Source organism: Theropithecus gelada, chromosome 2, assembly GCF_003255815.1.
Source record: "Theropithecus gelada isolate Dixy chromosome 2, Tgel_1.0, whole genome shotgun sequence".
In the NCBI taxonomy this organism is placed as follows: domain Eukaryota; kingdom Metazoa; phylum Chordata; class Mammalia; order Primates; family Cercopithecidae; genus Theropithecus; species Theropithecus gelada.
The window spans coordinates 96095393-96112575 of record NC_037669.1 but is presented as its reverse complement, the minus strand read 5'-3'; the positions used below and the strand labels follow the sequence as shown (position 1 = coordinate 96112575).

The 17183-nt window shown below is 36.7% G+C and overlaps 1 protein-coding gene across 1 annotated transcript in view; it reads left to right on the top strand.

The window, feature by feature from the left end:
• The window catches only part of TOPAZ1 (testis and ovary specific PAZ domain containing 1), a 92501-nt gene that overhangs the window by 36682 nt on the left and 38636 nt on the right, over positions 1–17183 (top strand). The window contains exons 9-12 of the mRNA XM_025377230.1: positions 3510–3573; positions 9378–9529; positions 9734–9826; positions 12755–12870. Coding sequence (XP_025233015.1) covers positions 3510–3573; positions 9378–9529; positions 9734–9826; positions 12755–12870 — 425 coding nt within the window. The remainder of the gene's footprint in view (positions 1–3509; positions 3574–9377; positions 9530–9733; positions 9827–12754; positions 12871–17183) is intronic.

Sequence of the window (17183 nt, the reverse complement as noted above, 5' to 3'; positions counted from 1 at the left end):
AAATTGGTATTAGTTCTTCTTCGAAAGTTTGGAATTCAGCAGTGAAGCTATCTGGTCCTGGACTTTTTTTTTGTTCAGAGTTTTCGTTAAAGATGCAATCTCATTACTTGTTTTTGATCTGTTCAGGTTTTCTGTTTCTTCCTAATTCAATCTCAGTAGGTTGTATGTGTCCAGGAATTTATCCATTTCCTCTAGATTTTCTACTTTTTCATGTATAGTTAGTTGTTCATAATAGTCTCTGATGATCTTTTTATATTTCCATAGTATCCATTGTAAAGTCTGCATTTTCATTTCAGATTTTGTTTATTTGGGTCTTTTCTTTATCTTGATTAGTCTAGCTAGCAGTTTATCAATTTTGTTTATCATTTTGAGAAAACAAGTTTTCATTGTGTTGACCCTCCTTTTTTTTTTTCTTTTTTTGTCTCTATTTTGTTTAGCCCCACTCTGATCTTATTTCTTTCCTTCTACTAGTTTTGGGTTTGGTTTGTTCTTGCTTTTCTAGTTTCTTGAGATGCATTGTTAGAGTGATTATTTGAAATCTTTCTACTTTTTTAACATAGGTGTTTAATGCTATAAACTTCCCTTCTAGAATAGTTGTTGCTGTATCTCATATATTTTGGTATTTTGTTTTCTCATTGCTTCAAGAAATTTTTGCATTTTCTTCTCAATTTCTTTCTTGACCTGATGGTCATTCAGGAGCATGTTGTTTAGTTTCCATGTATTTGCAGTTTCCAGAGTTCCTCTTGTTATTGATTTCTAGTTCTATTTTATTGTATCTGAGAAGATACTTGATACGATTTTGATTTTTTAATTGCTGATTCGTTTTGTATTCTAACATATGGTCTAAAAAATGTTCATGTGCTGATGAAAAGAATGTGTGTTCTGTAGCTGTTGGATGAAATGTTCTGTAAATGTCTGTTAGGTCCTTTGATTTAATGTGCAGTTTAAATCTAGTGTTTCTTTGTTAGTTTTCTGTCTAGATGTTCTGTCTAATGCTAAGAGTAGGGTGTTTAAGTCTCCAACTATTATTGTATTGGAGTCTGTCCCTCCCTTTAGATCTAATAATATTTGCTTTATGTGTCTGGGTGCTGCATTGATAGATGCATGTATTTTAAGTTGTTATATCCTGTTGCTGAATTGATACATTTGTCTTTAAATAAAGACTTTATCTTTTTTGTTATTTTTTTACTTAAAGTCTGTTTTATCTGATAAGTATAGCTGCTCCTGCTTGCTTTTGGCTTTTGTTTGCATGGAATATCTTTTTCCATCCCTTTACTTTCAATCTAATGTGTCTTTACAGGTGAGATGAGTTTCTGGTAAGGAGCATATCATTGGATCATGTTTAATCCATTTAGCCAATCTATATCTTTTAAGTGGAAAGTTTAATTCCTTTACATTCAAGGTTATTATTGACATGTAAGGGCTTATTCCTGTCATCTTATTAATTGATATCTGGCTGTTTTGTATATCCTTTGTTTCTTTCTTTCTCTCTTACTGCTTATCTGTAGTGCTAACATTTTATTCTTTTCTCTTTCTTGTTTGTATGCTCTGCTTTATCAGTGGTGTTTATGTTTGCATGATGGTAGATATCATTCTTTTCACTTCTAGGTGTAGGATTCCCTTAAGCGTTTCTTGTAGGGCTGGTATAGTGGTGATGAACTCCCTCAGCTTTTGCTTTTCTGGGAAAGACTTTCTCTTTATTTATGAAGGCTAACTTTGCTGAGTATAATATCAATTAATATCCATATTTTCTTTTAGCATACTTTAGATGCATCATCCTATTCTCTCCTGGTCTGTAAGGTTTCTGCTGAGAAATCCACTGTTAGTCTGATGGAGATTTCTTTATAAGTGACTAGATGCTTTTTTTTTTTCCTTTCCTTTCCTTTTCTTTTTTTTTTTTTTTTTTTTTGAGACACGGTCTTTCTCTGTTGCCCAGGCTGGAAAGCAGTGGTGTGATCTCAGCTCGCTGCAACTTCTGCCTCCTGGGCTCGGGTGATCCTCCCACCTCAGCCTCCCAAGCAGCTGGGACTACAGGCACATGTCACCATGCCCAGCTAATTTTTCTATTTTTAGTAGAGATGGGGTTTCACCATGTTGCCCAGGCTGATCTCTAACACCTAGACTCAAGCAATCCACCCGTCTTGGCCTTCCAAAGTGCTGAGATTACAGGCATGAGCTACTGTACACAGCCTGTTCTTTTTCAAAAGTTGTTTTAGCAGTCCACAGCAGTGATGGTTACAAACAATAGAATTTGTCCTTCTGGTATGTGAAAATGTGTAGCCATCTTTCTGCTGGGGGTGTGGCTGGGTCACTGCTGTTGGCTCCCACAGCCACAGCAGCTGCAGCTGCAGGCCAGGAATGTCAGTTGGGCTCCAGGGATTTTTCACTCGGCACCAGGGCAGGGCACAATCTGTGGGGGCTGGGCTCCCCACATGGCACCAGGGTGTTGTTAATTAGCAGCTTTTTTAGCAGCTACTTAGGACTTAGTAGTTTGTGGGACTCAGCATGAGCTCTTCTTCTCTGGAGCAGTGCTTTTCCAGGCAACCCCCCTACATTAGTCTCAGGACCCACAAGGGCCAAGGGACTCTGTCATGGCTAGGATTATAGGAGTTTTCAGCCAGAGTGTGGGCCACTGGGAGTCTGTCATTTACACTTTCTTTGTATTAGGGAGCCTCTCTAACTCCACTAGTAGGTTTTGATCCTGCTGAGATTCTTTCTCTGTATAAGACAAACTAAGCGAATGCATTTTCTTCTACCTTTTAGCAAAATCTCACTGAAATGCATTCATCCATTTGGCTCACCATGCCATCCCTTCTCCACTGAAATGGGTGGTCCAAGGCCAGGTCTTCAGGCATTTAATACCCACTGCAATGCTATGGTAGTCAGAAACTCCTTTTCACCCTCTTAAAAGTATATTTTGAGAAATAGAATTTCTTCATTTTTATAGTCCAATTTTTCAGTTTTCTTTTGTGCTATTAACTTTTTGCATCCTATTGAAGATCTTTACCAAGATCATGAAGATGTTCTCCTATGTTTTTCCTTTAAAAGTTTGTTTTACCTTTTGCAGAATCAAATCATCTAGAATTGATTTTTGTTTATGATATAAGAAGAGAATCAAGATACAGTTTTTTCCCATGTGGATCTTCAGGTGACACATTACCGTTTATCAAAAAGACCATCTTTTCCCCACTACACTACAATGATACCATGTTATAAATCAGCTGACTGTATATGAGTGGGTCTGTTTCTGGGCTCTCTGTTCTAATACGTTGGTCAGTGTGTTTATCCTTGCACCGGGAAATGGTTATTTATAAAATAACATAAGATTTTTGTAATGAATTAAATATGTACTTCAAATCTGTGAGTTAACCAAACATCAGCTTCTTTATTCCAATCCTTTGAGATCATTTAAAAATTTCAATATAAGCAAAAAGATAGGATTGAAATGTGTATAGTTCTTACAGAATATTTAAAAAAAGGTAATTTTACATTTTTCATGACTTTTGCAGGTTTGCATGGATGTGTTTAAGAAATATATAAATATCAATGAACTGTGTTTGCTACAGCGTGCAGGTATGAAACAAATAATTCGTATAAAGCTATTAATGTGTGGATATTAAGTAATGTGCTATTGTTTGAAAATAGTTTAAAAGTAAATTCAGTAATTTGTAAGTTTGAAAATGGAATGCCTTACCCAAGAGTGGCTCTGTTGGCCTAAGAAAGGATTGAAAATAAATGAGATATTTTGGTTAATAAAAAAAAAATCTACCTAATACTGTAATTCCCTTACACACTAATATTTTCATGACTTACAAATTTTATTTACAAGTGTAAGATGGAGAAAATGGTATTGTTAATTTGTCTTTAACTCTATCTAAAGGGACTTTTCAGAAGCTGACTCTTTCCTATTTCTTCTTCCTTCTTCTCTTTTTACATTTACCTCTTGTAGCCAGTGTACCATCCAGTGAGTTCTGTGCAGTTCCCTATACATACCAGGCTGTGTTCAAACTTCAAGGCTACTATTACCACTTCTCTCTGTTAGGGATGCCTCTAGTTCCATCCCATTTCCTCATGGCAAAGGAAAGGCTATTCGGCCTTCAAGGCTAGGTCATAGGAAATATGATTGGCTATTTGGCCTTCAAGGCTAGGTCATAGGAAATATGATTGGCTATTTGGCCTTCAAAGCTAGGTCATAGGAAATAGGATTGGCTATTTGGCCTTCAAGGCTAGGTCATAGGAAATAGGATTGGCTATTCGGCCTTCAAGGCTAGGTCATAGGAAATAGGATTACCTCCTCTATTAGGCCCTTATCTGATTCCACAACCCCATCCCATTCTTTGCCACCTTCTCCCCATACTAATAGTGAGCTGCAAGAGGACAGAGACCATGCTTAATTTATTTGTATTTGTCACCCTGACACAACCACCAAAGCCACATAGTAGATGTGGTAATAGAGCACTTTCACTTCATATATTTCTGCTTGAGATCTCATTCTGCTAAAAACAAAGTCTCTGACAGGTTTATTGTTTTGTTTTGCTGGTGATATCATCTCCCCAAGGATTAGAGGAAACACCTAATGGAATTGCTAGTCTCAACTTAATGTAACTGTAACAAAGAAGTAGTAGTTAAGGTGAAGTAATAGGTACCTATATGGAAATATACTTGTAACCTGAGGGATTTATCCATATCTAACCTATGAAACTATATAGGTTAGATATGGATGAAATTTTAAATTCCAGAAATAATCCCATAACATGAGATGTGGAAGAAAAGAGGATGTCGTGAAAAAGATGCAGAACTCCCAAAAATATAAGTCTGACTGTATAAAGATCCAACATGGCTACAGGAAAAATCCATCTGAATTTTGCTTTAAAACAATGAATAGAGAACAAAAATAAGAGCCTGTAGCAAAGAATAAATGTAGAAAGTTGTCAAGAACCTGTGGAAATTTTTTGGTTTAAAAATAAAAACTTAGTGGGAAATAATAGATAGCTCAGAATAGACCTGATATATATGAGGGGTTTAGTGTTTACAAAGACCATAGGATTTGAGACAAGAGGAATCACTTTGAAAATGATAAGATAACTAGATAGCAACTTAAAGAGGCTCTGAATACCACTGGTATAAATAAGTTATGGATTTAGCTACTCAGGCTCTACAGAGAGGCCTCAGGAACCATTTTGGTGCACAAGGGGAGGGAGCTGAGTCAGTGGACCCCCCCAACTCCCTGTTTAACCATAGTTTCTTGTTTATCTATTTTATATTTAAATTTCCACATAAAATTCTTTTGAGAGGTTTTTAAATTTTAAGTTTCCATTTAGAAATTTTAAATTTACAAAAATCTGTGAAAATAGAAATAATACAAACAATAGTCATATCCTTTATCATTTTCATTTGTTCACTCTCTCCTTCCTTCCATATATGTGTGTATATACACATGTGCACATATGTGCATGGCCATTCACACACACACGTTTTTCCCTGAACCACTTGAAGTTAAGTTGCACATATCATGGCCCTTTACCACCAAATACTTTAATGCATATTTCTGAAAAACAGGCTATACTTTTATATAACCATGGCACATTTATCCACATTAGTAAATTGAACATGAGTACAATAGTTTTGTCTAATCTATTACTTATATTCAAATTTTGTCACTTGACCCGATGATGGCCTTTTGTAGCATTTTTCCCTCTAGTTTAGGATCCAGTCCAGGATCAGGTGTGCATTTAGTTGTCATGACTCTTTAGCCTCCTTTAATCTAGAACATTTCCACCGTCTGTCTTGGACATTTTGGGAGTATGTATATGATAAAATATACATAAAATTTACTATTTTAAACATTTTTAAGTGTACAATTCACTGCCATATTAAGTACATTTGTTATGTGTAACCATCACCATTATCCATTCCTAGAACTTTCTCATCCCAAACAGAAATGCTGTATGCATTAAACAATAACTCCTCATTACCCTCATTCTCAGCCCTTGATAACCTCTAATCTACTTTCTGGCCCTATACATTTGTCTATTCTAGGTATTTCATATAAGTAAAATTACACAATATTTGTCCTTTTGTGTCTGGATTATTTCACTTAGCATAGTGTCCTCAAGGTTTATCCATATTATAACATGTATCAGAATTTTCTTCCTTTTTAAGGCTGATATCCTATTGTATGAATACACCAAATTTTGTTTATATATTCATTTGTTGATGGACACTTGGTTGTTTTTTCCTTTTGGGTATTAAAGTAATGTTGCCGTGAACTTTGACATACAAGTATCTACTTGAGTCCTTGCTTTCAGTTCTTTCGGGTATATACCTAAGAGTAAAACTATAGGTCCTGTTTTATCTGTTTTATATTTGAATTTCCACATAAAATTTCCCTTTCCAGAAGTTTTATGGCCAAAAACATTTTAAAACAACACATTTAGCATATCCCAGAATGAATCAATGAAGTACAGCAATTAGCAATTCGGTAGAAAAAAAGTCTTTTAAATCAGATTTTTAGAAAGATGACGATTTCTGTGGTTTAATCAAAGGGAGTATAAAAGATATAAATTTGATCACATAAATTTGAACTAAAAAGCTATTATCTTCAATATTTTAGATTTACCACTGGTAATATACAAAAATATTCCAATATATAAGAATAATGAGTCCAATCAGCTATTTAGAAAGACATGAATATTGTTTCTTCTTTTGAAAATTAGAAACATTTCAAGAGGAAATTCCAGTGTTAATGATTCACTAGAATTATGCATTCCTAACCAAAGAAAGGAGTAAAAGTACCTGATTCTGGTGAATAATTGGTAAAGTAGCATTATGAATTGACAAACTTTTTAAGAAAGCAATGTAGGCCGGGTGCAGTGGCTCACACCTGTAATCTCAGCACTCTGGGAGCCTGAGGTGAGTGAATTGCTTGAGTCCAGGAGTTTAGACCGGCCTGGGCAAAATGGTAAAACCCCATCTCTACAAAAATATATTTTAAAAATTAGCCAGGCATGGTGGTGCACGCCTATAGTCCCAACTACTCGGGAGGCTGAGGTGGGAAGATCGCTTGAGCCCAGGAGGCAGAGGTTGCAGTGAGCCAAGATCATAACACTGCACTCCAGCCCTGGGTGACAGAGCAAGACCATGTCTCAAAAATAAATAAATAAAATAAAAGACAATACAGCAGTTTGTGTCAAAACGTATTAAAAATGTTCAGTTTCCACCCAACAGTTTAACAAGAAGGTATCATTATTCGTTTTTGTTTTTTTGAGAAGGAGTCTCCCACTGTCGCCCAGGCTGGAGTACAGTGGCACGATCTTGGCTCACTGCAACCTCCGTCTCCTGAGTTCACGCGATTCTCCTGCCTCAGTCTCCCTGAGTAGCTGTGACTACAGGCCTGCGCCACCATACCCGGCTAATTTTTTTATTTTTAGCAGAGACAAGGTTTCACCATGTTGGCCAGGCTGGTCTCAAACTCTTGACCTCAGGTGATCCACCCACCTCAGCCTCCCAAAGTGCTGGAATTACAGGCGTGAGCCACCACGCCCAGCTGAGAGGATCATTATTTTCAATGCAGAAAATATATTAACAGTTTAAAAATAACTTAATGAGGCCAGGCGCGGTGACTCATATCTATAATTCCAGCACTTTGGGAGGCCGAGGCAGGCAGATCACCTGAGGTCAGAAGTTCAAGACCAGCCTGGCCCACATGGTCAAATGCTGTCTCTACTAAAAGTGCAAAAAAAAAAAAACTAGCCAGGCATCGTGGTGCATGCCTGTAATCCCAGCTACTTGGGAGGCTAAGGCAGGAGAGTCACTTGAACCTGGAAGGTAGAGGTTGCAGTAAGCCAAGATCATGCCACTGCACTCCAGTCTAGGTGACAGAATGATACTCTGTCTCAAAAAAATAAATAACTTAGTGACACAAAGGAGGAAGGTTGCATGTCAATTAGTGGACTATTTACACGCTGGCTAACATAGATTAACTGCAGCTTTTTGAATGTCTGCAATTTAGTTTTATTAATAAGCTATAATAACACTGAGTTTACCATTTTATCAGTTGATCTGCTTCTGTATAGGCAACTATATAAATACTGCCAAAAGTATAGCAGCAATAATTTATCTGTATGTGCTCAGGGAAAATAATTGTAGTATATAAAAAAGCTTTACAAGAAATTTGAATATTATACCATATGATTAAAGTTTTAAAACTTTAACATTAATTTTTCACTTGTGCCACTGAACTTTGTCAATAGCTACTGGCTTTCCCAAACAACACCAGGTAATCCAGCTAGTAATAAATATTTCTAATAGAAATAATTAACACAAAATAAAACCAAAAGTATTTTTACTAAGGCAGTTAAGGCATACACATTTTAACCTGCGAAATTTTGGAATGAAGAAAAAAATGATCAATGAAAGAATCCCAATTTAAATAATTTTAGTGAAATCAATGGGGAAAAATTGGAAACATCATGTTACATAGAAAATTAAGGATTTGGATGGGCATGAAGAAAGTACTTTCTCAAAGAAAACTAATCAGCGTTGTTGTAATTTTTAGTAGAATGTTCCACAATCACAAACTGAAATCAAAAATATCCCCATCCGACGGCCGGGCGCGGTGGCTCAAGCCTGTAATCCCAGCACTTTGGGAGGCCGAGACGGGCGGATCACGAGTTCAGGAGATCGAGACCATCCTGGCTAACACGGTGAAACCCCGTCTCTACTAAAATACAAAAAAAATTAGCCGGGCGAGGTGGCGGGCGCCTGTAGTCCCAGCTACTCGGGAGGCTGAGGCAGGAGAATGGCGTGAACCCGAGAGGCGGGGCTTGCAGTGAGCTGAGATCCGGCCACTGCACCCCAGCCTGGGCAACAGAGCCAGACTCCGTCTCAAAAAAAAAAAAAAAAAAAAAAAAAAATCCCCATCCATGACAAGGCAGGGAGAAATTAAAAATAATGTCAACGTGTTAGTGGGTTTAAAGCAACAAGAATGGGTATGTGTCAAAACAGTCTGCGTCCATCACCAAACTATACAACTTCACATATGTACCAGGGCTACTGCCTCAAGACTGCCTGGGAACTTGACTCTCTAGGAGTTCATATTGACAGTATGATATATGGGAATGGCAGTTTAGACCTATTTTTGCAGGCAGCGCATGAGTTACTCCATACTGAACATGCTTGGTTGACTTCAAATATTATTGCCATTTTGACTTTTGCTTTAATTTTCATCCACTATTTCTAATACTAGAACTGTACCTTTCAAGAATTTACATTGATTTCATATTATTTTATCTTTATATATAGAAAAATTATTGAATTTAAGAAATACGGATATCTGACACAGCAAATGACGTTAGTATATATATTTTCATTTTCAGTAAACGTATTTATGGAGTACTACAGAAAGTTTCCCCCAGGTATATACTTTGATTTACAAGTGCTAAATGATCTTCTAAATTCTTTACTCAAACATTGTTTATTGAAAGAAGTATTTCAGATAGTGAACCTCAGCATAATGGTTAAAATGCTGGTAAGTAGCCTGAAAATATATGTTATTTTAATATTTTATGTTAATTTCTCTGTTATTCATTATTTGAATTTAGCAGTTGAATTTCTGTGTTTGTTGAATACTTCCTAGAAACCACTTGTGTTTTTCAACATAAATGAGTTTGAGAAATTTAAGGTGTACTAAAAGAAGATCTGAAAATGAGTGTAATTTTTTTGTTTTATCCAGCCTTCTCTGAAAATATTACTAAACATATTTGAGCATGTGGCAACTATGAAATTAAGGAATGCTCTACCTGCTTTAATTGATATCTTTTGCAAGGTATGGTTTTATTTTCTTTTATTCTCTGATGGCAAGTAACCAAGAAAATAATTGTTTCCATGTATACGCTTGAGCTGCCTTTTATTCACATTCTGGATGCCAAAGAATTCTATTTCGAGAAGTATTCTTTTTCTCTTGAAATAGGGTTTATAAAAATATACTCTAGTGGCTGATAAGCCTTCCCCTTAAATTAGTTTCAAACATTCAGATTATTGCTTTTTGATGTATGAATTGTCTTCATCTCTACTTGATAAGGATGATTAAATGAAATTTTCTTTCTCTAAAAGAATTGAGATCATTTACAACAGAAATAAACCAAAAAAGACTGACAAAAATATAAAATTCAACTTTTGTTAAATACTTCCTAATATTTGATACTTAATCATCTACTTCAGAATAGGCCTGATAGGAAAACTACTGGTTTTCTTTCAGAAGCAACATTGGAAGAACTCTAGCAGAAAAACAGATATTTGAGTGAATACCTCAGATTTCACATTATAAAACTTGACAATTGCTTGCCTAGAAATGTTTTGAATCAAAAGTTACTGATCGCCGGGCACGGTGGCTCACGCCTGTAATCCCAGCACTTAGGGAGGCCGAGGCGGGCAGATCACAGGGTCAGGAGTTCAGGACCAGCCTGACCAACATGGTGAAACCCCATCTCTACTAAAAACACACAAAAAATTAGCCAGGCGTGGTGGTGCACACCTGTAATCCCAGCTACTCGGGAGGCTAAGGCAGAAGAATTGCTTGAAGCTGGAGGGAGAGGTTGCAGTGAGCCAAGATTGCGCCATAACCTAGGCAACAGGGGGGCAAAACTCTGTCTCAAAAGAAAAAAAAAAAAAAAAAGTTGCTGATAACCCATAGAGGTTGTAGAAAATCTCAGTAAGGATTCCATAAATTGTCTGATACTAAATAACTTGACTTTCTGCAAAATGTACCCCTCAGTGACTGTCTAAATAAAATTACCCTTAGGGGAGAATATCTAACAAAGACAATGATTTTCATTTTTGCATGGCTAATATGGAACCATCATTTCTGTAAGTTGTTTAAAACCAGTACCAATTTCCCTCTTAAGACTATTTCAGGGTTCAGTAGTAACACCATAATATCATCATGGAGAAAGATGCTTTTCCTCCTCTTTATCCTGGTGTACCATACTCCATGTATTTAGCATAAATATCACTGAGAAAAGATAATTAACATCTTATTTTTGTCCTGCCTTAGATTGTTACCTAGTGTGTTACAAAACAATTTATATTTACTCTGGTTTTTGAGCAGTGTTAAAGGGCAGAGTTTTTAAAGCATGTCAGTTACCAGATAACTGATTTGTTCTCTTGCAGGTTTGTTTATAGTTGGCCTTGTTCATTTAGTCAAAAGTCACTGCAAGGTCAGTGAATACAGTTAGACCACCAGTGACCCTTTCAAATGTTGTAGAGCATAACAGTAAAAAAAATCATGATGCCCACTCCTTTACTTCATGATGTTTGGAAAACTATTTGTTAAGGTAGTGGATTGGTAGGTGTAGGAGAGGAGCTATTTTCCTCTTTTAAGATAAAATTGAGTATGCTCTGAATCTAGAGGAGCTAATAGAGCTTAAGGATTAGAACCTAATCTTTAGAACAGACTTTAAACAGTCATTTTTACAGGAATTTTTACCAAAATTGTTTTTAGTTAAAATTGTTTAATAACATGGCTTAGGGTAGCATTTCTAGGACCCATTCAAAGGGGGCCTAGTACCACTAAATTTGAGACCGTTTTCCTTGGAGTTCAAAGGTGGGAAAAATCTCTTAGCAGCTTGTTACTATTATCCTTCACTAAAAGAAATTCTATCTCAAAATATATAATTGTAAGTTCTAACAGCCAAATTACAGCATCTCACATTATACCTTGAAACAGGTAGCTTCTCCACTTACCCCGGTATTGTTTTGTTATCCTACCCCAAATTCTTACTTCCTAGGACTCCCTTCAGATCTATACTGGAGACAAAGCATACATTCTCTCAAACATTCAAAATATATTTTGATATTTAAGTAATTTCTTAAAGGGAATTTTTCTGAAAACCAGAATAAAACCATAGAAAATTCTCAGCAATTGCTCAGAGAATTTCAAACACCACTCAGTTGAGTCATTCTTAACTCTCTAAATCCTAGTCCAGGGTAGCTAGTCATAATACCTTCGAGATATTATGGAGGTATTGGAGGACCTAGTCATAATACCTTTGAACCAAGGTCAAGAGGATCATTTGAGCTGGGGCAACTAATAAGACTGCCAGCTCACAACCTTGTACCTTCCCGCTTTTCCAGGATAATGTCATGTAGAGGAGCTGTCAGAAAAGGCCTGCCTCTCATTCATCCATTCTCACACTGGAAGTATCCAGATATTCCCCTGTTGGTTCTCTTCATTAGAGTTGAGGCTCATGAAGAAGACAGGAAATGAGTCATATGTGAATGACAGATAAAAATCTTTGAATTGATTTTTTTAAATTAAATGCTATATTACATGTGGGCAGTTAATCCACCTGAGTGATTAATTTATCAAGGAATCACTGATTCTTCTCTGGCCACAGCCCTGTGTGAGGCACAGGAACAATACTTCTCAGGAAGTTTGCAATCAGGGATGAGGTATGAATACCAGTCCTAGACTAAAAGACAGACTGAGTACTAAATAAGAGGTATATATGATAAAGTGGTTGAGATAACTTAGAGAACAGGAAGAAAATTCAAACACTTAATATTTTCATTTTTGCTTTAAATTCTTAGGATATCTTTTTGTGATTCTGTGCCTCAATTTTTTTTAGTGAGTTTTATTCCACTTGTCTCCATGTTTCACTTCTTCCTTCAGTGTCTTAGTTGTTTCACACACATTGGCTCCTCAATTCTGTCACATTTTTGTAAGAATAACCACTCTTTCTTTTCTCTTCTACAGCTTGTTGAAGCCGGGATGGTGCTTGACCCAGAGCACTTTAACTATATTGTTAAGCTCTTATATCAAGTACAAGCTTCCAAACAAGAAATAACTGCAGTTCTGGAAATGAAATCCAGGTGAGAAAAATCATTATTATTTATGCCAAAATATATGTGTCTTGGTGGGGACTTATAAAAGCTGAAGGAAAAGTTCTAATAACTGTTTGTATGCCCATTTAGATAGTTACCTGTCATAAACCCTTCTCCCGTCTCTTGGCTATGCCCTACTTTAGTCAAGCTGCCTCTGGCTAGCCTCACCTCATTTTTCTCAGTACTTCATTTCCTCTCAACGTCCTGCTCATTCAGTGTAAAAAGAGTATCTTTTCTGATGAACATCGATGCAGAAATCCTCAATAAAATACTGGCAACCCAAATCCAGCAGCACATCAAAAAGCTTATCCACCATGATCAAGTGGGCTTCATCCCTGAGATGCAGGGGATTCAACGTACGCAAATCAATAAACGTAATCCAGCATATAAACAGAACCAAAGACAAAAACCACATGATTATCTCAATAGAGGCAGAAAAGGCCTTTGACAAAATTCAACAGCCTTTCGTGCTAAAAACTCTCAATAAATTCAGTATTGATGGAATATATCTCAAAATAATAAGAGCTATTTATGACAAACCCACAGCCAATATCATACTCAATGGGCAAAAACTGGAAGCATTCCCTTTGAAAACTGGCACATGACAGAGATGCCCTCTCTCACCACTCCTATTCAACATAGTGTTGGAAGTTCTGGCTAGGGCAATCAGGCAAGAGAAAGAAATAAAGAGTATTCAGTTAGGAAAAGAAGAAGTCAAATTGTCCCTGTTTGCAGATGACATGATTGTATATTTAGAAAACCGCATCGTCTCAGCCCAAAATCTCCTTAAGCTGATAAGAAACTTCAGCAAAGTCTCAGGATAAAAAATCAATGTGCAAAAATCACAAGCATTCTTATACACCAGTAACAGACAAACAGAGAGCCAAATCATGAATGAACTCCCATTCACAATAGCTTCAAAGAGAATAAAATACCTTGGAATCCAACTTACAAGGGATGTGAAGGACCTCTTCAAGGAGAACTACAAACCACTGCTCAGTGAAATAAAAAAGGACACAAACAAATGAAAGAACATTCCATGCTCATGGATAGGAAGAATCAATATTGTGAAAATGGCCATACTGCCCAAGGTAATTTATAGATTCAATGCCATCCCCATCAAGGTACCAATGACTTTCTTCACAGAATTGGAAAAAACTGCTTTAAAGTTCATATGGAATCAAAAAAGAGCCCGCATTGCCAAGACAATCCTAAGTCAAAAGAACAAAGCTGGAGGCATCACGCTACCTGACTTCAAACTATACTACAAGGCTACAGTAACCAAAACAGCATGGTGCTGGTACCAAAACAGAGATATAGACCAATGAAACAGAACAGAGCCCTCAGAAGTAATACCACACACCTACAGCCATCTGATCTTTGACAAACCTGACAAAAACAAGAAATGGGGAAAGGATTCCCTATTTAATAAATGTTGCTGGGAAAATTGGCTAGCCATAAGTAGAAAGCTGAAACTGGATTCTTCCTTATTCCTTACACAAAAATTAATTCAAGATGGATTAGAGACTTAAATGTTAGACCTAATACCATAAAAACCCTAGAAGAAAACCTAGGTAATACCATTCAGGACATAGGCATGGGCAAGGACTTCATGTCTAAAACACCAAAAGCAACGGCAACAAAAGCCAAAATTGACAAATGGGATCTAATTAAACTAAAGAGCTTCTGCACAGTAAAAGAACTACCATCAGAGTGAACAGGCAACTTACAGAATGGGAGAAAATGTTTGCAATCTACTCATCTGACAAACGGCTAATATCCAGAACCTACAAAGAACTCAAACAAATTTACAAGAAAAAAAAAACCCCATCAAAAAGTGGGCAAAGGATATGAACAGACATTTCTGAAAAGAAGACATTCATACAGCCAACAGACACATGAAAAAATGCTCATCATCACTGGCCATCAGAGAAATGCAAATCAAAACCACAATGAGATACCATATCACACCAGTTAGAATGGCAATCATTAAAAAGTCAGGAAACAACAGGTGCTGGAGAGAATGCGGAGAAATAGGAACACTTTTACACTGTTGGTGGGATTGTAAACTAGTTCAACCATTGTGGAAAACAGTATGGCCATTCCTCAAGGATCTAGAACTAGAAATACCATATGACCCAGCCATCCCATTACTGGGTATATACCCAAAGGATTATAGATCATGCTGCTATAAAGACACATGCACACGTATGTTTATTGTGGGACTATTCACAATAGCAAAGACTTGGAATCAACCCAAATGTCCATCAGTGACAGACTGGATTAAGAAAATGTGGCACATATGCACCATGGAATACTATGCAGCCATAAAAAAGGATGAGTTCATGTCCTTTGTAGGGACATGGATGCAGCTGGAAACCATCATTGTCAGCAAACTATCGCAAGAACAGAAAACCAAACACCGCATATTCTCACTCATAGGTGGGAATTGAACAATGAGATCACTTGGACATGGAAAGGGGAACGTCACACACCAGGGCCTATTGTCGGGAGGGGGAAGGGGGGAGGGGATGGCATTGGGAGTTATACCTGATGTAAATGACGAGCTGATGGGTGCTGACGACTTGATGGGTGCAGCACACCAACATGGCACATGTATACATGTGTAACAAACCTGCACGTTGTGCACATGTACCCTAGAACTTAAAGTATAATAAAAAAAAAAGTGTGTCTTATATCTTCTGTTTCACCACTTAATTACACCTAATGTACTCTCTTATATGTGTACAAATTACCTTAATTCTTTTTTCTATTTGACTCACTTTTTGTTGTTATCTTAATAAAATACTTTAGTACCCCTACTTTATTTACTTTCTCTATTCAGCTCATGGGCCTCCAAAGACCTTTAAAAAAAAAAAAAAAAAAAAAAATCCGGGCACGGTGGCTCATGCCTGTAATCCCAGCACTTTGTGAGGCTGAAGCGGGTGGATCACAAGGTCAGGAGTTCAAGACCAATCTGACCAACATGGTGAAACCCCGTCTCTACTAAAAATACAAAAATTAGCTGAGTGTGGTCGTGCGCGCCTGTAATCCCAGCTACTCAGGAGGCTGAGGCAGGAGAATCACTTGAATCCAGGAGGCGGAGGTTACAGTGAGCCGAGATCATGCCACTCCCTGAGCGACAGAGTGAGACTCCGTCTCAAAAAAAAAAAAAAAAAAAAAAACAAACTCTCACAACTATACAAGTAGTACCCAAGTAGTACCATAATATACCAAGAAAAAGGAAAGTCACGACTTAAAAAAAAAATTAAAGTATAACATACATAGAAAAAATATATAAATTATGTGTTTAAATGAATCATAACTTTTTAAATGTAATTAGATTTGATAAAGATCAAATCAACTACTGAAATGCTTCAGAATGCCCAGAAATCTCCAATATGGAGCTTCCATTGCTATTTTTATCTCATTTCTCATTATCCTGTAATGCAAAGGTTTCCAAACTTTCTTGGTTCTGTGTCCCTAGGCCAAAAGAAAGGTATTAACTGTCCCATTTATCAACTAGTTAGGTCCAAACAAGTTAATAGTAGTAATTTGTTCAGTGTCTGACAAATGTCAGCCTGAAAACTTAAAATAACCTGTGGTGTCCTGGTGAGTTTGCCATTGTGCCCTAGATGCCTCGGTGCAGTTAAAAGAATTGCAGCTCTAAGTAATACTACTTCCCTTCAATCACTAGCATTGAAATTCATTTGAGTTTTCCAAGTTCTATGATTTTTTAAATTTAATTACTGGTAATTAACAATATTCATGTTTTCCATGAAAATTGTAACACTGTTTAGGCTAAATAGATTTTGAGTACTACCTAGGAAACAAATTTTTTGTAAGAAGAGTATAATTCATCGAGCATATAGTTCTGGAGTCTAATTTGTTTTTAAGTAGGGTGCATTGATGTTGTCTTCCAGTCATTGAGTTTATTCTTCCCCAGAGCGATATGTGAAAAACTTTTCCCATTTTGGACAGTGGCAGCTATGGCAGAGAGCTCACATGACTAATAGATGTTAATCTCCCACCAGATTCAGTAGCAGTTGCACAGGGAAAGTGTATGCATCAAGGCTCAAGAGAATAGCAGTATCTGGTGCCTTGAATAGCTACTGAACTTCACCATTCATGCAATGATTGATAGCAGACCCTGTTAGTATATAGGAAGACCCCAGAACAATCCAGCTTTTCACTTTTTTTATTGATGCATAATAGTTGTATATGTTTACAGAGTACATGAGTTTTAATGATACATGTATACAATGTATAATGATCAAATCAGGGTAACCGGGATATTCATC